At 37.4% G+C, this 23,201-nt stretch overlaps 2 protein-coding genes and 2 pseudogenes across 2 annotated transcripts; all 4 read left to right on the top strand.

Annotated features, from left to right (window-relative positions):
• The first annotated feature begins 1,193 nt into the window (after positions 1-1,193).
• LOC123235638 (protocadherin beta-15-like) lies at positions 1,194-3,473 on the top strand. Its single transcript, XM_044661829.1, has one exon. It carries the CDS (start codon positions 1,194-1,196, stop codon positions 3,471-3,473), a length of 2,280 nt encoding a protein of 759 aa, XP_044517764.1.
• Positions 3,474-4,144: 671 nt separating this feature from the next.
• LOC123233847 lies at positions 4,145-7,840 on the top strand (annotated as a pseudogene).
• A 1,025-nt stretch (positions 7,841-8,865) lies between these two features.
• LOC123233846 lies at positions 8,866-11,184 on the top strand (annotated as a pseudogene).
• An 8,331-nt stretch (positions 11,185-19,515) lies between these two features.
• On the top strand, positions 19,516-21,885 carry LOC123235637 (protocadherin beta-7-like). The gene has a single exon (XM_044661828.1). The coding sequence runs from the start codon at positions 19,516-19,518 to the stop codon at positions 21,883-21,885; it is 2,370 nt and encodes a 789-aa protein (XP_044517763.1).
• Positions 21,886-23,201: the final 1,316 nt, after the last annotated feature.

The raw sequence follows: 23,201 nt of genomic DNA, 5'->3' as shown, positions 1-23,201 counted from the left end.
CAAATTAAGGTGGAGAAGGCAGTGAAAAAGATCAAACATTACCTATCCTCTGCACAATTTGGAAGGCTGGTAATGCGCTTCCATGAATGAGAGAGGAATGAAGAAGAAATTGAAAGTGAAATGACATGAAGAGTTCTGTTTTCTCATTCCATAAACATTATTTCTTAGTTGTTGAAGTTAAATTCCTCTTTGAGTAGCTGCTGTGTCTACTATATTAAATGTTAACCACTCCATATTACCTATTATGAATCAATGTAGAGTCCTGGAACCCAATATATTTTCATGTATGAGGGACTCAAAAACAAAGATCTTAGGAGACTGGTAGGTCTAAAGCCATATGAAAATTCTTGCAGTCAGAGATATCTGGATCAGTTAGGTGGCACAGTGGATAGAGCACTAGGCCCAGAGTCAGGAAGGTCTGAGTTCAAACCCAGTCTCTGACACTTACTAGCTGTGTGATCCTGGGCAAGTCACTTAACTCTGTTCACCCCTGTTTCCTCAGTTGTAAAATGAGCTAGAAAAGGAAATAGCAAAACACTCCAGTATCTTTCCCAAGAAAATCCCAAATGGGGTTATGATGAGTTGGATACAACTGAAGAACAATAATAAAGGGATACCTGATTTTTGCTAGAAATATAACCACCCTTGTGCATAAGAAATGAAAACCCAAAGGTAAAATTCATACTGCATAGTAAAAGAATGGAATTTCTTTGTTTTGTTTTATGAACATATAAGATCCATAACACTGATATGGTGGGAAAAATTCAATTTACTGCAGTAATACCTGATAGGTTTTCAATAGAGATAATGAAATTGTTTTCCTTATCTACAATTACCAGCATTCATAGAAGATAATACATCACAATTCTAACCTCTCTTCCCGAAACTTCACTGATTGAGAGATTCCTTAACTCATGTACATCATTTTTTTTTACAAATTAGATTTTATGGGAAAATATTAAGTTATCCTTTCAGACACTTGGTGGCGCTGCAGGCTAAGAAGGCGAGACAAAACTCAGCCTCACATCAGGATAAAAGCAGAATTGGGGGAAAAAAAAGCCCAGTAGAAACTCTGTAAGGAGGAGCTAAGAGCTCAAACCTGAGCTTCCTGAGACTTCAACACAAATCTGATGTTTGGGATTAGAAAGAAAAGGCGAGATTTCTTTCACTGAAAGGACCACCTCTAGGACATAATGAAGCTTAAAAGGCAAGTGATATGTCTTGTTATCTTATTGTGCGTTGGTGAGGCTCGCTCAGCAAACAGGAGGTTTTCTGTAGCGGAGGAAATGGAGATTGGTTCCTTTGTGGTAAATATAGCAAAAAGCCTGAAGCTGGAGGTGGGGGAGCTGTCTGCCAGGGCGGCTCGTGTCCTCTCAGAGGACAATCAACAATATTTTCAGCTTAACCTGGGGACTGGAGATCTGCTCCTAAGGGAGAAACTGGACCGGGAGGAGCTTTGCGGTTCCACGGAGCCCTGTTTGTTACCTTTCCAGATCTTACTGGAAAAGCCCTTTCAGATTATTCCTATGGAGCTCCGGATCCAAGATATAAATGACAATTCACCCGCTTTCTTAGAAACTGAAATGCTTCTGATAATCCCTGAGAATACCCCACCAGGAACTCTATTTTCTCTAAAAAACGCTGCGGATTTGGATGTAGGGGAGAATAACATTCAGAACTACAAGATTTTTCCCAGTACCCATTTCCAAATTCACACTCGCTCCCTCGGTGAAGGCAATAAATATCCAGAACTACTATTGGACAAAGCTCTGGATCGGGAGGAGCATTCTGAGATGAGATTAACCCTTACAGCTTTAGATGGTGGGTCCCCGCCAAGGTCTGGGGCAGCGGAAGTGAAGGTTGTAATAATGGACGCCAATGACAATATCCCGATATTTACCCAGTCCCGATATGAAGTTCAGGTCTCTGAAAACAGCCTCATTGGCTCTCTGATTGTCACGGTTTCTGCTACAGATTTGGACATAGGAAATAATGGACAATTATCATATTCACTTTTTCATCGTTCTGAAGAAATTAGCAAAACGTTTGAAGTAAATCAGAACTCGGGAGAAGTGAGGATAAGAAAAAAATTGGATTTCGAGACAATTCAATCATATGAGGTGGAAATTGAAGCCACAGATGGTGGAGGTCTTTCTGGAAAATGCACTGTTTTGGTCCAAGTGACAGATGTGAACGACAATCCCCCAGAACTCACCATATCTTCATTGAGCAACCCTATATCTGAAAATTTGCCTGAGACACTGGTCGCTGTGTTCAAAACACGAGATCGTGACTCAGGAGATAACGGGAAAATGATTTGCTCTATCCAAGATAATCTCCCCTTCCTTCTGAAACCATCTGTAGATAATTTCTACACTCTGTTAACCGAGAGAGAACTGGATAGAGAGAATAGGGCTGAATACAACATCACCATTACTGTCATGGATTTAGGGACACCAAGATTGAAAACTGAACACAACATCACCATCCTGGTCTCTGATGTCAATGACAATTCCCCGGTATTTACTCAGACAATTTATACACTCTACTTCCAAGAGAACAACAGCCCTGCCCTCCACATTGGCAGTGTCAGTGCCAGTGACAGAGACTCAGGGACCAATGCCAAAGTCACCTATTCACTACTAACTTCTGAAATCAGTGACTTACCCCTCTTCTCCTACATTTCCATCAATTCAGACAATGGCCATCTCTACATCTTGAGATCCCTGGATTATGAAGCCATTCAAACTTTCCAATTCACTGTAAGAGCAACTGATGGTGGCTCCCCAGGCCTAAGCAGCCAGGCTCTGGTTCAGGTTGTGGTCCAGGATGAGAATGACAACACTCCCTTTGTGCTATATCCATTGCAGAATGGCACTGCTCCCTGCAATGATCTGGTACCCAGGGCAGCAGAACCAGGTTACCTAGTGACCAAGGTAGTTGCTGTGGATGGAGACTCAGGGCAGAATTCCTGGCTTTCCTACCAGCTGCTCAAGGCCACAGACCCAGGACTCTTCACTGTGTGGGCCCACAATGGGGAAGTGCACACTGCAAGGCCTATTACTGACAAAGATGCCATCAAGCAGAGGCTTCTGGTGCTGGTGAAGGACAATGGGGAGCCATCTCTGTCCACAGAAGCTACACTAAATGTGCTCCTAGTAGATGGTTTCTCTGAGCCCTATGTGAAGCTCTCTGATGTAACTAATGACAATATTATGGCTGACTCTCTTACATTCTATTTAGTCATTTCTCTAGCCTCAATTTCCTTTCTCTTCTTATTCTCCATTACACTGTTCATTGCAATATATTTGTTGAGGAAAAAGAAGAGTGCTGGAGATAGTGGCTATTTTGGTTCAAATGGACCATACCCTAACCATTTAGTGGACGTCAGTCATTCTGGTACCTTGTCCCAGAGTTACCAGTATGAAATATGTCTGACTAGTGGATCTGGACCAATGAGTTCAAATTTCTGAAGAAGAGCTAATTATATGCCAACTCAAGCCTCTGTCTGGTAGGGAATCAGTAGAATATCTAGTATTCCAAAATAGTTCTAACCTTGATTAAATACTGGGACTTTTCAACTAAGACTAAGGAGGGAATAAATCTTGTTTTAAACTCATTTCCTAAAGAATTTCCTAAACTTCTTCATTACTTAACTTTGATCTTGATAGTCAAAATCTGACTCCCATTATCAGATTATGGATGGTTCTGAAAATCTATGAGTTATTTGGGCTTCAGATAATTTTAGCTATCCAGTAAGTTGAATAAATTCTTATGCTATATTTAGTATGTTTGTTCCTAATATCATTTAAATTCTATACTATGCTAGATAATAAAATAGAAATTGGCTTTTCTTCCCTCTCAAATTGATTTTCTTGAATGACTAACATTTCAGAATGCTTTACTCATAAAACATTTTATTCCTTTTACCTATCTGGGAATTTAACTTCTTTTTTATTTTTATTTATTTTATTTTATTTTTATTTTATAGGCAATGGGGGTCAAGTGACTTGCCCAAGGTCACATAGCTGGGAAGTATCTGAGGTCAGATTTAAACCTAGGACCTCCTGTCTCTAGGCCTGGCTCTCAATCCACTGAACCACCCAGCTGCCCCCGGAATTTAACTTCTAATTTGTCAGTTTGGATGTATGAAGCCAGTGTCTCTGAGGGTCCTTACTGCTTGCAGGACTCTCCATCTACAATTCAGGTTACTGCCACAAGTGGAAGGAGAATAGTGCCCTAGCCATGGTTAAAAAGTGATAGATTTATCACAGGCTTCATTAGCCAATACAGATTAACTAACATATGGCTAATCAATTATTCTCTTAAAAATAAAAAACATAAACTAGAAAAAATATCAACAGTAGTTAATTTACATCATTAGTATGCCATATTGGGAAAAATTTGAAAGTTTAATATGAGATTTAAAAAAATAAATGGCCTTGTTTGAATTTGGTATTTTTTCCCTATGAAGCCTTTATTAACAATAAATCATTGTTCTACTCTGTGTTTTTTTCTTCCAGTTCTTAATAGAACTTAATCAAGTTTGTCACATTGTATATTCTAAACTCTGCATTGCACCAAATCTACTTTAATGATCCTTATGAAATATTTTGCAACAGCAATCTTGATACCTAGAAATTTCAGTCATTTGATGGAAGTTTCAATCCAATGTAGATGACAAAAAATACTTTATTTTCTCAAAATTGACTTCAATGATATTCTCAACCAACACCTTTTATGATGTTTAACAAAAATGTTTTCAAGCACAACTGCCAACTTTTAACCTGGTTTATTCATTTGTCCAGTATACGTAATTAAACTTACAGTAGAACAACAAATAGTTCGCAGTTATTTTGACCCATATAGATCTAGCCTTAGGATACACCAACATTGTTAAATTGAAATGGACCTAGATAAACTATGAACAAGGAAACTCAACTTGATGAGTTTCTTTCTAATAAATGGATTAAATTAAGTGAAATATCTGATTGTGTTTACAGGAAGACAATTGGTTATCCTTTATAACATTTTCAATAAAAGATACATTTTGGTATAATCTTTATACCAGCCTGTACCTTTTGCCTAAACAATCAATAACTATAAACTCTTATGGAATTCTCCCTCTACCTTATGCAATACTTTACTTCCCCAAATTTATGTACACTGGAGCCTTCCTTACTGAGTTGGCATACTGTTTTCAAAAGCAAGTTTTCAGCCTTCTATTTTTTCCCTAAATGGAATCCTAATTTTAATACTTTTCACTAAACATTAGAGAGATATTTTTATGTGACATCTTTTTAAGATGAGCATCTGTTATAGAAAGAAGGATGGTTAACAATACATAAATGCAGTGAAGAATGGAATCAGTGGTGATCTTTATACATAGAAACATGCATATGTTCAATTAATTTAATTCCATTTGTATTTCAACTTTGAGCATTTCTTTACCTTAATATTATTTTATATAAATCTAATATATATTTGGAAAGCCTTTTTCTTATTCTGTCGATTCATATGTAAAAGGAAGCAGTTGGACTAGAATCACTAGAGGAGATGGAGAGTGGTTGATTTGTGGCCAATGTGGTGGAAGCTCTGGGTCTGGAAGTAGGGAAATTGTACGTGCGGGATTCCCGGGTAGCCTCCAACCATAACAAGCAGTTTTTGCAATTGGATCAGAAGACAGGAGATTTGTTTCTAAAGGAGAAATTAGATCGAGAAGAGCTGTGTGGCCCCACTGAGCCCTGTGTGCTGCCTTTCCAGATTTTACTGCAAAACCCTTTGCAGTTTTTCCAGGCGGAACTGCAGGTGAGAGATAAAATCACTACTCATCCACTTTCCTAGACTCTGATATGCGCTTGAGAATATCAGAAAGCACCATGCCAGGGACTGTTTTTCCTTTAAAAATCGCTGAGGACTGGGATGTTGGTGTTAATAACCTTCAGAATTACACCATCAACCATAACTCTCATTTCCTTCTTCACACTCACACTCGCAATGATGGCAGAAAGATCCCAAAACTGGTGTTGGAAAAAGCTCTGGATCTTGAGGAGCAGCCAGAGCTCACACTAACCCTCACAGCCATGGATGGTGGGACTCTCCTGAGTCTGGCATTGCCACAAGTAAGGATCACCGTTGTGGATGTCAATGACAATGCTCCTATGTTTGTTCAGTCGTTGTATCAAGTGCAGATTCCAGAAAACAGTCTCATTGGTTCACCAGTAGTGACTGTCTCTGCTGGAGATTTAGACATTAGAATAAATGGGGATGTAGCCTATGCCTTATTCCAAGCTTCCAATGAAGTCAGCCAAACATTTGAAGTAGATCCCCTCTCTGGAGAGATTCGACTTAAAAAACACCTGGATTTTGAGGCAATTCAGAAATATGAGGTGGATATTGAGGCCACAGACATTGGGGCCCTTTCTGGAAAATGCACTGTTTTGGTGATGGATCTGAATGACAATTCCCCGGAACTGACTATATTGTCACTAACTAGCCCTATCCCAGAGAACATTCCTGAGAGTGTGGCCACTGTTTTCAGCATCAGAGATTGTGACTCCGGGGAAAATGAAGGATGATTTGCTCCATTCAAGAGGATCTTCTTTTCTCCTTGAAACCTCACTTGGAGAATTTCTACTCAATAATAACTGAGGGAGTTCTAGACAGAGAGGTCAAAGCAGAGTACCACATCACCATTTCTGTCATGGATTTGGGATCCCCAAGACTGAAAACAGAGCACAACATCAAAGTGTTCATTTCTGACATCAGCGACAACCCCCCAGTATTTATTCAGACAAGATACATCCTCTATCTCCAGGAGAACAATAGCCCAGCCTTCTACGTTGGCAGTGTCAGTGCCAGAGATAGTGATTCAGGGACTAATGCCAAAATCACCTATTCCCTTCTGCCTTCAGAGACTGGAGACCTGCTCCTCTTCTCTTACATCTCCATCAATTCAGACAAGGGGCATCTCTATGCTCTGAGATCCCTGTATTATGAAACCATCCAAGCTTTTCAGTTTACTGTCAAGGCGACTGATGGAGGCACCCCAGCCCTGAGCAGCCAGGCTCTGGTTCATATTGTGGTGCTAGATGAGAATGACAACTCTCCTTTTGTTCTGTACTGCCTGCAGAATGGGACAGCTCCCTGCAATGACCTGGTACCCCGAACAGCAGAATCAGGTTATCTGGTAACCAAGGTTGTTGCTATGGATGAGGATTCTGGACAGAATTCCTGGCTTTCCTATCAGCTGCTCAAAGCCACAGACCTAGGACTCTTCACCATGTGGGCTCATAAAGGAGAAGTGTGAACAGCAAGACCCATCAGTGACAGAGATGCTATCAAAGAGAGGCAAGTCTTGGTGCATGTGAAGGACAATGGGGAGAGAACACAGTGGCCATGCTAAATGTACTCTTGGTAGATGGATTCTCTGAGCCTTTTGTGAAGCTTCCTGATTTGCCCAAAGATGAGGTACAGAATGCCTCCCTTACAGTTTATTTGGTCATTTCTTTGGTTTTGATCTCCATTCTGTACCTCCTCTCCCTCATCTTGTTCTTTGCCATACGACTGTGGAGGAAAAGGGTCGTCACAAGGTGATCACTTAGGACCCAACTGCCGATACTCCGGTCAATTGGTGGAAGCCAATGGCACTAGGACTCTTTCCCAGAGCTACCAATTTGAGGTGTATTTGACCACTGGCTCAGCGAACACTGAATTCAAGTTTCTGAAGCCAGTTGTCCACAGGGACCCTCCTCCAGCCTCTGGAAAGAGATCAGAATTTCCAAAATACCTATATGCTTGGTTAAATGGGAAAATTCTTCAACTTGTGGTTAGTATGTAAATTGTGTAAATTTATTGTTTCTTTGACATTTCTATGACTTGTTATTTAGATACTGAGACTTCCTGGATCTGTGATTTTTTCTCCCATGTGGCCAGCAATTGGATTTATGATAGTCCTGGATCCAAATCATAGAGCTTATAGGCAGACAGGAAAACTTTTTGGTGATGATTTTCATTAACGAAAGATTTTAGCTAGCTAACAAACTGAAGATGTAATGTCCTTACATTTTACATAATCTGCCTGTAGTTAATTGCATTTTAATTATATTTAACCTTCAAATAATAAAGTGGGAAGTTGAACTATCATCTCTCAAATTTTTAAAAATGAGATTCATTTCTACTGTTGATCAATTTTAGAATTTCACTCACATTCTATTTTACATACCTTTATGTTTACCTTTCACTTCATAGGTATGCCCTCATGAGGCAAGTGGCTAAAGAGATGTTTACTTTTTTACTATGTTAAAAGTGAGTTCTCTGCTTTAAATAATAAATGCATTCCATTATTTTTGTGTTTCTTTATGAAAATGGTGACAAAACATGAAAGGCTTGTCATTTACCTGATTTGAGAATTCCAAGAACTCAGGCCATAAATGATAGTTTCCTAGGCTCAACAAGATGAAGAGATTTACTCATAGTTGAAAAAGTAGTCAGTGTTAAATGCAGGATGTAGACCTAGCCCTTCCTAAAGCCATGTTCTGCATTCTACCCACACTGTTATGACACCTGTTCAACTATCTCTCAAAAATTATTTTCTGTTCTCAAAAAAAATGAGCTCCCTTCCTAAACTTGGGGAAAATTATAATTTTAGTACTTCATCTTTAGATGGTGAAAGAAAAACTTAAAATTAAATGGTCTTGTAAGAGGAATATCTGTTATGAAACTATAAGACAGGTGATAGCATAACAAAGGTCGAGAATAATGCCATCTATCTAAATAGGAACTTGTGGTAGCTTATATTAATAAATATATATCAGCATTTTGTGGCCTTAGTTTCATCACTTCTAATAAAGAACAATTTGGACTATGTCATCTACAGTAGTGTGCAAAATTATTGAGACAACCAATAATTTTGATAAGGTTTCATTTTGTGACAATAATGGTTATATGTATGTGCTAATGGTAAGCTAACTCAAAATGCCTGCTCTTAACCAAATAAAACCAGATAAAACTTGATTGAACTGAACTTTAGTTTTCTATCAGTAGAGTGCTAAATTTCATGGTATGGTATATATGAATATTTTGCTACTGTCTTTGTGGTTTAAATGTTATGGTTTTTTTTTACATCCTTGTACTTCGGTGTATTGTCTCATAGGTGGAAGATTGGTAAGGGTGGGCAATGGGGGTCAAGTGACTTACCCAGGGTCACACAGCTGGGAAGTGGCTGAGGCCGGGTTTGAACCTAGGACCTCCTGTCTCTAGGTCTGACTCTCACTCCACTGAGCTACCCACTGCCCCCTATTATGGTTTTTTTTTTAATGGATATTGATTCAAGTAATGAACAAAAGTTACAGTTCTTAAAAAAGCACACTTCAATGACTTAGAGGTATTATAGCATCTGTTGGTGTTGGAAAGTTCTGGATCGTGAGGAGCAGCCAGAACTGGCATTAACCTTCATGGCCATGGATGGTGGGTCCCCAGTGAGGTCTGGGACCGCCCAAGTGCGGATCACTGTTGTGGACATCAATGATAACACACCTGTGTTTGCTCAGCCTCGATATGAAGTGCAGATTCCTGAGAACAGCCCCGTTGGTTCCCTAGTTGTGACTGTTTCTGCTCGAGATTTAGATGCTGGTGTCAATGGAGATATAACTTATACTTTATTCCAAGCAACTGCAAAAGTCGGTCAAACATTTGGAGTAGACCTTATCTCAGGAGACATTCGACTGAAAAGAACAGTAGATTTTGAGGAAATTGAAACATATCATCTATATATCGAAGCCACAGATGGCGGGGGCCTTTCTGCAAAATGCAGTCTCTTGGTTCAAGTGACAGATCTGAACGACAATCCCCCAGAACTGAGAGTGTCATCATTTACCAGCAATATCCCAGAGAACTCTTCTGAGACTGTGGTCGCTATTTTCAGCATCCAAGATCGTGACTCTGGGGACAATGGAAGGATGGTTTGTTCCATCCAGGAAGATCTTCCTTTTGTCCTGAAAGAGCAATTTGAAAATATCTATGTCTTGGTAACAGAAGAAACACTGGACAGAGAGAATAAGGCAGAGTATAACATCACCATTACTATCACTGATTTTGGTTCTCCAAGACTGAAAACTGAGTATAACCTCACAGTGTTCATCTCTGATGTCAATGACAACCCACCAGAATTTACTCAGATAGCCTATACATTCTACCTCAGGGAGAACAATATCCTTGCTGTCCATATTGGCAGTGTCAGTTCCAGTGATAAGGACATAGGCACCAATGCCAAAGTCACCTATTCATTGCTGCCTCTCAAGGATGAAAAGTTGCCCCTCTTCTCCTACATCTCCATCAACTCTGACAATGGATACCTTTATGCCCTGAGATCCCTGGATTATGAAGCCATCCAAACAATACATTTCACTGTGAAGGCAACTGATGGTGGCTCTCCATCTTTGAGCAACCATACTCTGGTTCAAGTTATGGTACAAGATGAGAATGACAACTCTCCTTTTGTGCTGGTCCCACTGCAGAATGGTACGGGTCCCTGTAATGATCTGGTACCAAGGGTGGCAGACCCCGGTTACCTAGTAACCAAGGTGGTAGCCATAGATGGAGATTCAGGACAAAATTCCTGGCTATCTTATCAACTGCTTAAAGCTACAGACCCTGGGCTTTTCACTGTGTGGACCCATAATGGAGAAGTTCATACAGCAAGACCTATTAGTGATCGAGATGCCATAAAGCATCTTGGTGAAGGATAATGGACAACCATCTCTGTCCACAGTGGCCACATTGAATGTGATCTTGGTTGATGACTTCTCTGAGCCCTACATTAATCTGTCAGATGCAACTAAGGAGCAGGCCCAGACTGAGTCTCTCACCATTTACTTAGTGATTTCTCTGGCCTCTGTGTCTTTTCTCTTCCTGATCTCCATAATCTTGTTCATTTCTGTAAGTCTTTGGAGGAAAAAAAGAGACACCTTGAATAGTGGCTACTTTGGATCCCATGGAACCTCAGCAGGTCACTTCTTGGATGTAAATGGAACTGGGACTCTATCCCAGAGCTACCAGTATGAGGTGTGCCTGACCAGTGGCTTGGGGACCAATGAGTTCACATTCTTAAAGCCAGTTATTCCCAATGTACAAGTCCAAGGATGTGGAAAGGACTTAATGGAAAAATTCATCCTTTCAAAATAGCTTTGACATTAATTAATGACTCCTCTATACTATGAATTCCATGATATTAATTTATGAGGATTATTCATCTTTTCTAATTACATCTTACTATAACCATTTTTACATGTTTTATTTTGCTCTATACAAGTAACCAATAGTTTAGTTAAGTGATTTATTAAATGTATTTCCTTGGCGTTTAACAATTTCCCTTTTAACATTTATTTATATTTGGAAGGGACTTCAGATGTTATATAGTGCAACTCCTTTATCTTACACATCAGGAAACTGAGGCCCAGTGAAATTAAGTAACTAAATCTTCTAAGAACAGATCTGTTGCTTATTGCTAATAGCAAGATGCAATATTTTTATAACAGTTTATGTTACTGGTATTTTAACATAATGAAACACATTTCCATTGCAAATGACATTTTGGCATTCATCAGAAGTATGTATACTAAAATTGGAATGTATAATGATGAGTTAATATGATTCCTGCTCCAGGATGGAAAATCATGAAGCACCCCATATTTTACATAAAATATTATATTTCACATATCCTTCTGGCTCTTAGTTCTCCCCATGTTTTTATGTCAAGCATAATATAAGGGCTTCTATGAAAAATGCATTATCTTTTCCATGATTGCTGAATAATATTCTACTGGGCTTTTAAAATTATGTTTTAAATATATACAAGAACTATATGCTTCAATTCAATGGTATTTTAGTTTTTTTAATCTCTTATATTTTCTATAATGTAAGTTAAGCACTTCCACAATTGACAGCTCATTTTGTCATTGGTCATTCTGTGGAATGAGGGGAAAAATATGATATAGTTAATGTTATAGAAAGTCTGGTGTAAATTAAATCTTCAAGTATCCAAAAAAGAAATTGAGTTGGAGTTTTCTTCAGTATAAGAAAAGCAGCTGATCACCATTGTTAACTGGACCTAAAATTATGATTTGTTTGATGTTTTTGGGTTGAGTGGGCTGCTCTTCTGGCTGAAATTGCCTCTATCTTCAGAGATATGATTATCTAAATACTTACACTTAATACTTTTCTACTTCTTACATTACTGCTATCTTGAAATATTCTCATTTTCCACAGTATCACTTTGTTTTATTCCTTCACATTCCTTTGGTTTACATATCATCAAGAAATAATAATCTCACTATTTCATTATGCCAGCCTAAACTGCTGGAACAAATTGAATGGGGAAAATACCAGACAAATACCATTTTCATAATGTGAAGAGTTTTTTAAATCACCTTAAAAATTAAATTAAGAACAACTTTTCAAGGCTAATTCATTGCTTAAGATGTATTCTATCAATGTTTAATATTGATACAATTGTTAATATAAATAGAATTCTTATTTCATCTTTATAAAGAAGTTGATTTCCAGGTGTCTCAAAAGCTTAAAATAATAATAGCAGTCCAATCCCTCTCTATGTTGAAGCTATGCTCAGCCATCTGGACATATGTAGCCATATTTTGAAAACCTTCACTGTAATAGTGCAGTTTAGATGTGTTTGCACATTTTAAAGCAATTCCAAAGTGTAATATATGCTTCTCCATCAGTTTCTAGTCTCATTCATCTTTGGGGGAGTTTAATTTTAAAAGATGTTTTTCATATTACACATTACAATTTTTATATTCATTTTCTGGCATTTAAAATACATGTTCTCTTTCTCTCATCCCCAATAAGGCAGGTAATATGATATAGGTTGTATGTATGCTATCATATAATACATATTTCCCTGCCCATCATGTTGTGAAATGAGGTGTGTACTGCTGAATCTAAAGAAAAATTCATGGAGGAAATAAAGTGATGAATGGTATGTTTCAATCTGCATTCAGAGTTCACCTGTTCTTTCTATGATGGTGGTTATCTTTTTTTCACCATGAGCCCCTTGGAGTTATCCTGGATCTTTGCCTTCTTGAAAATAGTTAAGTCATTAACTGTTGCTCATCATGTATTGTTGTTATTGTATACAATGTTCTTCTGGTTTTGCTCACATCATGTTGTATTTCTTCATATGTCATATGTTTTCCCAGGTTTTTTGTAATCATCTTATTTGTCATTTCTTATGGCACAATAGTATTTCAGTAAAATCATATACCACAACTTGGTTAACCATCCCTTCAGTTTCCAGTTCTTAGCCACCACAAAAAGTTGCTAAAATATTTTGTCAGTTTTTTCCTTCAGGAATGCTAGGAAATTTTCTATTTTATTAAATGACCATACTTTCCCCTGAAAGAATGTAGTCAGTTTTGATGAGTAGGTGATTCTTGGTTGCAAACCCAATTCCCTTGCCTTCTGGAATATCATATTCCAAGCCTTCTAGTCTTTCAGTGTGGAAGCTGCCAGATCCTGTGTAATCCTGACTGGGGCTCCATGATATTTGAATTGTTTCTTTCTGGCTGCTTACAATGTTTTCCTCGTTGGCCTGGGATTCTTGAACTTGGATATAACATTGCTGGGGGTTGTCTTTTGTGGATTTGTAGCAGGAAGTGACCTGTAGATTCTTTCAATTTCTATTTTACTCTATTGTTCAAGACTATCAGGGCAGTTTTCTTGGATAATTTCTTGTAATATATCTAGCCTTTCTTTTTTTTTTTTTTTGGTAATAACTTTCAGGTAGTCCAATAATTCTTAAATTATTTCTCCTGGATCTATTTTTCATGTCAGTTGTTTTTTTCAATGAGATATTTCACTTTCCCCCCATTTTTTCATTCTTTTGATTTTGTTTTATTGTTTCTTGACGTCTTGTGAAGTCATTAGCTTCTATTTGTCCAATTCTAAGTTTTAAAGACTGATTTTCTTCCATGACCTTTTGATTCTCCTTTTCCATTTGGTGCATTTTACTTTTCATGACATTCTTTTTAAATTGAATTTCCCCCCCTCTTCTTCCAGTAGGCCAATTTTGTCTTTTAGAAAACTCTTTTCTTCTTTGGATTTTTATGCCTCTTTTTGCAGTTGACCAATTTTGCTTTTTAAGCTGTTATTTTCTTTTTGCATTACTTTAATTTCTTTTCCCTAGTTTTCTTTGACCTATCTTATTTGATCTTTGGATTCCTTTTATAGTTCTTCCAGAGTTTGAGAACAATTTCCATTTTTCTTTTTGTTTTGCATATTGTTGTTTGGATTTCACCATCCCCTTTTGATTTTGTACTTTGCTCTTTGTCAGCATAGAAATTTTCTAGGGTTAGGAGTTTCTTTTGCTGTTTGCTCATTTTCCTAGCCATTTTTTTGCCTGTGGTCTGGGAAATATGAAAGCTGATGATTCTATCTCCTCTGCTGCTGGCTTGCAGGGCTCACCACCATGAGCTATTTGGCCCTGGGGCTACATCTTTACCTCAATAGTGAAGGCTTGAAAGGGCCCAGAAAGTACTTCTGCACTTCACTATTGGCTGATGCCAGGGCTGGGACTTCAAGGAGGTGGATCTCAGGGATTCTTTTGTTGGTGTAGCCCGGGTCCTGGAATCCTGAAGATGACCTATGCCCAGGCATGAAAGCTGGTGCAAAAGGCAGGGGTGTAATCAGTCAGCACTCCTTCCTGTGCAATTTTGCTTCTGCTTCCCTCTTATCCCATGAAAATCAACTCTCTCTGCTTAATTTTCAAGTTATATTCAGTGGGTGAGCCACCTCCCTCTGTTTTGCTGTTGGTTTTTTACTTCTGTCATTTTGAGGTGCTTTTTAAAGATTATTTTGGAAGCATTGTCAGAGCAATTTCAGTTTTCACTGCTACTAAGCCACCATCTTGGCTCCACCTTCTAAAAAATACTTTAGAACAAATGGTTTCTTTTTCTTTTTCCTTCATCACCTTATGAAATAAACCTAATAGTGGCATTGCTGGGTTGAAAGATAGACACAGTCTTATAACTCTTATAGTATAATTCCAGATTACTCTTCAAAAGAGTTGGATCAGTTCACAGTTCCACGAACATATTAATGTCCTCATTTTTCCACATCTCCTCCAACAGTTGTCATTTTGACCTTTTATTGCTTTAGCCAATTTGATAGATGTAAGATGATATCTCAAAGTTGTTTTCATTTGTATTTCTCTAATTGATAGAGTTAGAGGATTTTCCCATATTGTTATATACGGCCTCAATTCCTTCATCCAAAAATTGTTTATTCATATCTTTTGACCATTTATCATTTGGGAAATGGATCATATTATTATATATTTGACACAGTCCTCTATACATTTTAGATATGTGACATCTAGCAGAAAAACTTTCTATAAAAACTTTCCCCCAACTTATTGCTTTACTTCTAATCTTGGCTATATTCATTTTATTTTGACAAAAATATTTCAGTTTAGTGCATTTAAAATGATCAGTTTTATATTTCACAATGTTTTCTGTCTCTTGGTTAGTCTTAATTTTTTCTCCTATCTATAAATCTGATAGGTAATATATTTCCTGTTCTTCTAATTTGCTTATAATATCTCCCTTTACCTAGGTAATATATCCATTTTGATCTTATCTTGGTAAATATTGAAAGATAATGGTCTGTATCTGGTTTCTGCCAAACTGTTTTCCAGTTTCCCTAATAATTTTTACCAAATAGTGAATTCTTATTCCAAAGACTTGGATTTTTACCTTTGTAAACCCAAGATTACTATACTATTTTACAGCTATTTGTTGTATACGTATTATGTTCCACTGATCTACTTTTCTATTTCTTAACTCAGTACCTGAGAGTTTTGGTAATTACTGCTTTATAATACAGTTCAAAATCTAGTACTACTAAATTTCTTTAACAATTTTTTCACTTTTCCTTTGATATTCTTGACCTTTTGTTTTTCCAAATGAATTTTCTTATTATTTTTCCTAGTTCAATAAAGTAACAATAATTTAATTAATATAACATTGAATAAGTTGATTAAGTAGAATTGTCATTTTAGTTATACTGGCTCTGCCTGCCCATGAACAATTAATATTTTTCTAACTATTTAAATTGGAATATTTTCATAAAAATGATTTTATAGTTATGTTCATATTGTCTCTAGAAGACATATTCCTAGGTATTTTGTTCATCTATGGTTAATTTGTTTTTTAATTTGTTTTTAAATTTTAATAATGAATTTACACATAAGTTTTCCAAAGTTATATGATCCAAATGTTCTCACTCTCTTATTCTCTCCCTACTCCCAAAGCTGGCAAATTCAATCTGGGTTATATATGTATTATCACTCAAAACTTTTTCATATTATTCATTTTTGAAAGTGAATAATCTTATAAAACCAAAACCCTAAAACACATGCCCAAATAAACAAGTGGTAAATCATATGATTCCATCTGCATTCCTACTCCTATAGTTCCTTCTCTGGAGGTGGATAGTATTCTTTGTCATAAGTCCCTCAGATATGTCCTTGTCATTGTATTTCTGAGAGTAACTAAGTCCACAATATTGCTATTACTGTGTACAGTATTTTCCTGGTTCTGCTTACATTTGATCATTCCACAATATTGCTATTACTGTGTACAGTATTTTCCTGGTTCTGCTTATCTTGCTCTGCATCGGTCCATTTGGTATTTCTAGCTCTTTTGATATCATCTTGCTCATCATTCCTTATAGTTCAATAGTATTTCATCACCATCATATTCCACTATTTGTTCAGCTATTCCCCAATGGAGGAACATCTTTTCATTTTCCAATTCTTTGCCACCACAAAAAGAGCAAATTTTTGTCACTTTCCTTTACTGTCATATTGTCCAGTATGATAGGTTTGAGGTGGTACCTTAGAGTTTTAATTTTTCTAATCAAGAGTGATTTGGAACATTTTTTCATATGATTTTTGATAGCTTTGATTTCTTCATCTGAAAACTGCCTATTCATATACTTTGACCATTTATTAGTTGGGAAATGACATGGATTTTTACAAAATTAACTTAGTTCTTTATATATTTAAGAAATGATACCTTTATCAGAGAAATTTGTCATAATTTTTTCCCAGTTTGATGTTTCCCTTCTAATTTTGGTTGCACTACTTTCACCTCATAGCTATCAGAAAAATAGTGAGTTCTTATCATTGAGTAATATCTAAACAGATTATGGCATGTAAATGTAAAGAAATATTATTACTTTGACATATATAATAAGATATAATAAAAATAATATGATGGATTTAGAGAAATGTGAGAAGTCTTGTAGGAACAGAAACTTAGTAAAGTAAGCAGAACCAAGAAAGAAAATATGGCACATTGGATAAAGTAAATAGCCAGAAGTCAGGATACTTGTCTTAAAATCTCATTTCCAACACATACTAGCTGTGTTGAACTGGACAAGTCACTTAACCTCTTCAGATTTGGTTTCCTCACTTGACAAATGAGGAAATTGGACCAGAAGGACTATGAGGCCCTTTACAGATCTAATGAATATACACAATAACTGCAGTAATGAAGAAAAAGAACACTAAATCAAAAGCAAATACTTTCAATAACTAATTGGTCCCAGAAAATATATAAGGAAATGTGCTTTTGTATTTTCTTTGGAGACTTTGGGGACACAGTGTGAAATATCACTTCGGACCTTTGACTCACTGATATCACAGACCTATATGCCAAAGAGACTAAAGAAAGAGAAATATGATCCATCTGTTAAAAACAAAATTATAGCCCCCTTTTTATAATGGCAAAGGACTGAAATCTAAGGGAATACTCATCATTTGTGTAACAATTGAACAATTTATGCAATATTTACATAATAGTATATTATTATGCTGTAAGAAGTGGTTTTTAAAAAAGGATGGTATTGGAAAAACTGAATTGATTTAGATTGAAGTGAATGGAGCCCAGGGGAAAAACTATCTAATAACTCTTTGGTAAAGAAAAACAACTTTGAAAGATTTTAAAACTCTGAAAAATGCAATGACAAATCATGATTCTATAGAACTGGTGATAAAACAATATAATCTCCTAGGAGATAATGGATTAATTAACAAAAGTTTCAGAATGAAACATCTATTTTGAGACATGGTCACTGTGAGGATTTGTTTTTGTTGACTAATCTTGATAAAAATGACTTTTGTTTTATTTGGGGAGAGAGAATGGGGGAGAAAAAGAGGTAGTGATAGTGATTGATTTTATTCAAAGAAATAAGAAGAGTCACTGAGGCTTTAAAAATGAACACAAGGTAGGTCAGTAGGAAGTAGGCAATCAAGACAGCTTTAAAAATAACATATTGAACTTCAAAAGGTTTAAGAAGTCTGCTAAATACAATTACCAACCATGATTCCATAAGACCTATGATGAAAGATGAAGTATGCTACCTAACTCCTGACAGAGATATGTCCACCCTGAAGGATTCAGGGTGCAGATATACAAGTACATGTATATATGTATGTATACATATGTGTGTATGCATACACACAAACATTTATATTCCTTGGTCAATGCAAGAATTTGTTTCCTTGACTACTATGTATATTTGTTACAATAATTTTGATATTATTTCCTCCTCTTAGTGGTATGTGAAGGTCAGAGGGAAACCAAATCAAATTTTGTCAATTAAAAAAGAAAAATTCATAAACAAAAATGAAAATAACGTTTTGAATTTGTTGTGTGCTTGGAGGGAGAAGTGAAATGTAGTTGATACAGTGCAGCTTAATGTGAAATCCCTTTTATTTGTTCTGCTTTATGTTTAGGAAAGCACATCTTACTTAGTGCTTGTGAGGCTGAGAAAAAAATGAAAATTAAAATATTTTATTCTATGTCAAAGAGAGCCATTCTGGTTGGTTTGGGTTAACTTTTTCTTTTTTATAAATGAAGGTCTGCTGACCAGAGTAATATATCCAGAAATTATTGTTATGTTAAAAGCAAAAGGCATCAATAAAAGTCTTAAAGTATATACAAATATCTCTGCAATTTTGAAAGTATGTTTGCCATATTAACATTCAACATTTTGAAGAAGTGTTAATAACCAAGACAATGATCACATACGTGGAAAATAACATTACAAATGAAAACAAACTATTAAATTCACAAAATCGCTATTGAAAAAAGAAAAACAGTGACTGCTTCTTGTTACATACAAGAAGTTGGGGAAACGCCTTTTATCTGGGGGTCAGATCCTAGCCCACAATCATATTACAGTATTTTCCTTATATTCTTGAGAACATAAAAGGCCGTTTTGGGACACCTGGTGGCGCTGTAGGCTAAGAAGGAAGAAAAGGAAATCTATCGGATTTACTGATGCAGAGGGCGAGGTTAGCCGAGCTGGAAGCTTTGTTAGCTAAAGCTGGGGAGGAAGAGAGCACCAGGACGGTCACCCGAATAGCCACAGCCTAAGAAATCAGAGTCTACGGAAGTGAAGTTGAAAACCGAAGAGCTCACCAAACAAAACATGGAGCCTGAAGCTGGAACAAGTCGGCGACAAAGGCAAGTTGTTCTCTTTGTTTTTTTGTGGGTGTCAGAAGCAGGTTCATATTCTCGGCGGTATTCGGTGGCTGAGGAAATGGAGAGAGGTTCCTTTGTAGCCAATGTGGCAAATGACTGGGGTCTGGAAATGAGGGAGCTTTCAGCCAGGATGGGGCAAATCGTCCTGGACAACAAGAAAGAGTATTTGCACCTCAACCGGGAAACTGGGGATCTCCTCCTAAAAGAGAAACTGGACCGAGAAGAGATATGCGGTCCCACCCAGCCCTGTGTGCTGCCTTTTCATATCTTACTGGAAAATCCTTTTCAGTTTTTCCAGTTCGAGCTGCAAGTGCAAGATATAAATGACCATTCACCCATGTTTCTGGACACTGAGATGCTCCTGAAAATATTAGAAAGTACAACACCCGGGACGTCGTTCCTCCTAGAAAGTGCACAGGATTTAGATGTTGGGGAAAACGGACTTCAGAATTATACGGTTAATCCTAACCCTCATTTCCACATTAAAATTCGAGATAGTGGAGAGGGTAGGAAATATCCAGAGCTTATCCTGGATAAATCATTGGATCGTGAGGAAAAGCCAGAGATAATTTTAATCCTCACTGCGTTGGATGGAGGATCTCCACCCAGGTCTGGGACTGCCCTGATCAGAGTCTTAGTTATGGACGTCAATGACAATTCTCCTGTCTTTACTCAGCCTCGATATGAGGTTCAGATCCCTGAGAACAGCCCCATTGGCTTTCTGGTTGTCACAGTCTCTGCTAGAGATTTAGACACAGGAAATAATGGAGAAATAACGTATACGCTCTTCCACTCATCAGAAAATATACGCAGAACTTTTCAAATCAATTCCACCACTGGGGAACTTCATCTAGGAGCACATCTGGATTATGAGATTATTCAGGATTACACAGTGAGAATTCAAGCCACGGATGGAGGGGGCCTCTCAGAGAAATGTATTGTATTTATCCAAGTGATTGATCTAAACGACAATCCCCCGGAACTGATCATGTCGTCTTTAACCAGTCCCATTCCGGAGAATTCACCTGACACTGTTGTAGCTGTTTTCAAGATCCGAGATCCAGATTCCGGGGATAATGGTAAGATGCTTTGTTTCATCCAGGATCATGTTCCTTTCGCATTGAAACCTTCCATGAAGAACTTCTATACTCTCTTAACAGAAGGAGCTCTGGACAGAGAGAACAGGTCCGAATACAACATCACCATTACTGTCACAGATTTAGGTTCCCCCAGGCTCAAAATCGAATACAATATCACCGTAATGGTTTCTGACATCAATGACAATCCCCCAGTATTTATTCAAACAGCATACACACTCTACCTCAGGGAAAACAACAGCCCTGCCCTTCAAATAGGCAGCGTCAGTGCCAGGGACAGAGACTCAGGGACAAATGCCAAAGTAACCTATTCTCTTCTCTCTCCAGAGACTGGAAATCTGCCCCTCTTCTCCTACATCTCCATTAATTCAGACAATGGGCATCTCTATGCTCTGAGATCTCTGGATCATGAAACCATCCAAGCTTTCCAGTTCACAGTGAAGGCAACTGATGGTGGCTCCCCACCCTTGAGTAGCCAGGTTCTGGTTCGGATCATGGTCCTGGATGAGAATGACAACTCTCCCTTTGTTCTGTACCCCCTGCAGAATGGCACAGCTTCCTGCAATGACCTGGTACCCAGGGCAGCAGATCCAGGTTTCCTAGTAACCAAAGTAGTTGCTGTGGATGGAGACTCAGGACAGAATTCCTGGCTTTCCTACCAGTTACTTAAGGCCACAGACCCAGGACTCTTCACTGTGTGGGCCCACAATGGGGAAGTGCGAACAGTAAGACCCATCAAGCAGAGGCTTCTGGTACTGGTGAAGGACAATGGGCAGCCCCCTCTGTCCACAGAAGCCACACTGAATGTGTTCCTGGTAGATGGCTTCTTTGAGCCCTATATGAAGCTTCCAGATGTATTTAAAGAGGAGCCAAAGATGGATTCCCTCACAGTCTACTTGGTTATTTCTCTAGCTTCAGTTTCCTTTCTCTTCTTAGTCTCTGTCATACTCTTTATCTCTGTATGCCTGTGGAGGAGAAGGGAAAAAGCAGTAGAGGGTGGAAACTTTGGCCCTGGAGTCTCCTTTCAAGGACAGTTAGTGAATGTCAGTGGCACAGAGACCTTGTCTCAGGGCTATCAGTATGATGTGTGTCTGACCAGTGGCTCAGGGGGAGGTGAGTTCAAATTCTTGAAGCCCATTATTCCCAATCTCTTTGCTCCAATCACTCAGAAAGATCCTGAGGAAATCCCACCCTTTCCTAATAACATTGGATTCAGCTAAAAATTGAAAAAGAATGTTTTCAAGAATAAACATATTTGGGAGGCAGCTAGGTAGCTCAGTGAATTGAGAGTCAGACCTAGAGATGATAAGTCCTGGGTTCAAATATGGCCTCAGACACTGCCTAGCTGTGTGACCCCGGGCAAGTTATTTAATCCCCATTGCCTAGCCCTTGCCACTCTTCTGTCTTGGAGTCAATACTGTGTATCCAAGACAGAAGGTAAGGGTTAAAAAAAAAAAAGGAATTAACATCTTTGTTGATTTTTCAATATTCTTCATGTCTTATAGAAGAGCTAAATAGTGTTTCCCTTCTACATATTCTAATTCAGTTGGATATTGATGAATTAAATGGAGATTCTAACAATTCTCTAACAATGCATGCCTTTCCCTCATCTAGCCTCCCTTGTTTTTGTAGTTCAATTTTATCCTTTATGCTGGAGCTTAAAAGGGTACTCATCAATTGAAACTTCATCTCTGAATTCTTCTATCTTTTCAATATAGAGTCTCCTTTAGCTATGAATAACTGAGTCTCTTTAGCTCCTCTGCTGTACACTACTCTGTACCATCTACTGTACTCTATATATGTTCTGCAACAGCATGCTTTCTAGGTTTTCTAATTTTTGTCACAATAAAAATATTATCACTGAAAGTAATTATCTTATTCTAATAGCAAAATATGTCTTCTTGATTCTCTTGTATAGTTGGTACTTTTGGGAACTTTTGATTTTGGAGTTCTTATTGTAATTAAACATGTATCTATGTTTCCTGCCCCCCCCCCAGCTGTATTGTAATCACATGTATAAGCTTTTCTGATAGTAAATTTTTTGGAGGTATATTACTAGAAAATTGTCTACAATGTGATACATTTTTTTCAACTACAGTAGGTAAAGATCATTTATTCCAAGATGGTATGGCTGAAAAAACTTAGCATAGCCTCGAATGTGAAGATTGACTATCTAAAGAAAGATGTTTAATAGTCCAGCTAGAAAAATGACAAAAGTGGGATTTAAACCTAGGTCCTCTAACTTGAAATCCATTAGCTTTTTTCACTTTACTATGATGCTTCCTATCAAAGAATTCACAGATCCTTGGAATATTAGCATAAATGTTATTGAAAGAACAAGAATTTTCTTGTGCTTCATTATAACATTCCAAGCTATAATCATACTGAATGGAAAATATACGAGATGAAAATAATTTTACCTTTTGGAGGAAAAAATTTAAAGCACATTAAAAAGAAAATTTGTGGGATTTTTTACTACCTGATTTTTTTTTACAATAAAATGGCTTTTGAAGAGTTTTGAGGAATTTATAATCTT

Source organism: Gracilinanus agilis, chromosome 2, assembly GCF_016433145.1.
Source record: "Gracilinanus agilis isolate LMUSP501 chromosome 2, AgileGrace, whole genome shotgun sequence".
Classification (NCBI taxonomy): domain Eukaryota; kingdom Metazoa; phylum Chordata; class Mammalia; order Didelphimorphia; family Didelphidae; genus Gracilinanus; species Gracilinanus agilis.
The sequence above is the reverse complement of the archived record's forward strand: the minus strand, read 5'-3'. Positions and strand labels throughout refer to the sequence as shown.

Coding starts and splice junctions, on each gene's coding strand:
- LOC123235638 (XM_044661829.1), top strand. CDS start 1,194: ATGAAGCTTAAAAGGCAAGTGATATGTCTTGTTATCTTATTGTGCGTT.
- LOC123235637 (XM_044661828.1), top strand. CDS start 19,516: ATGGAGCCTGAAGCTGGAACAAGTCGGCGACAAAGGCAAGTTGTTCTC.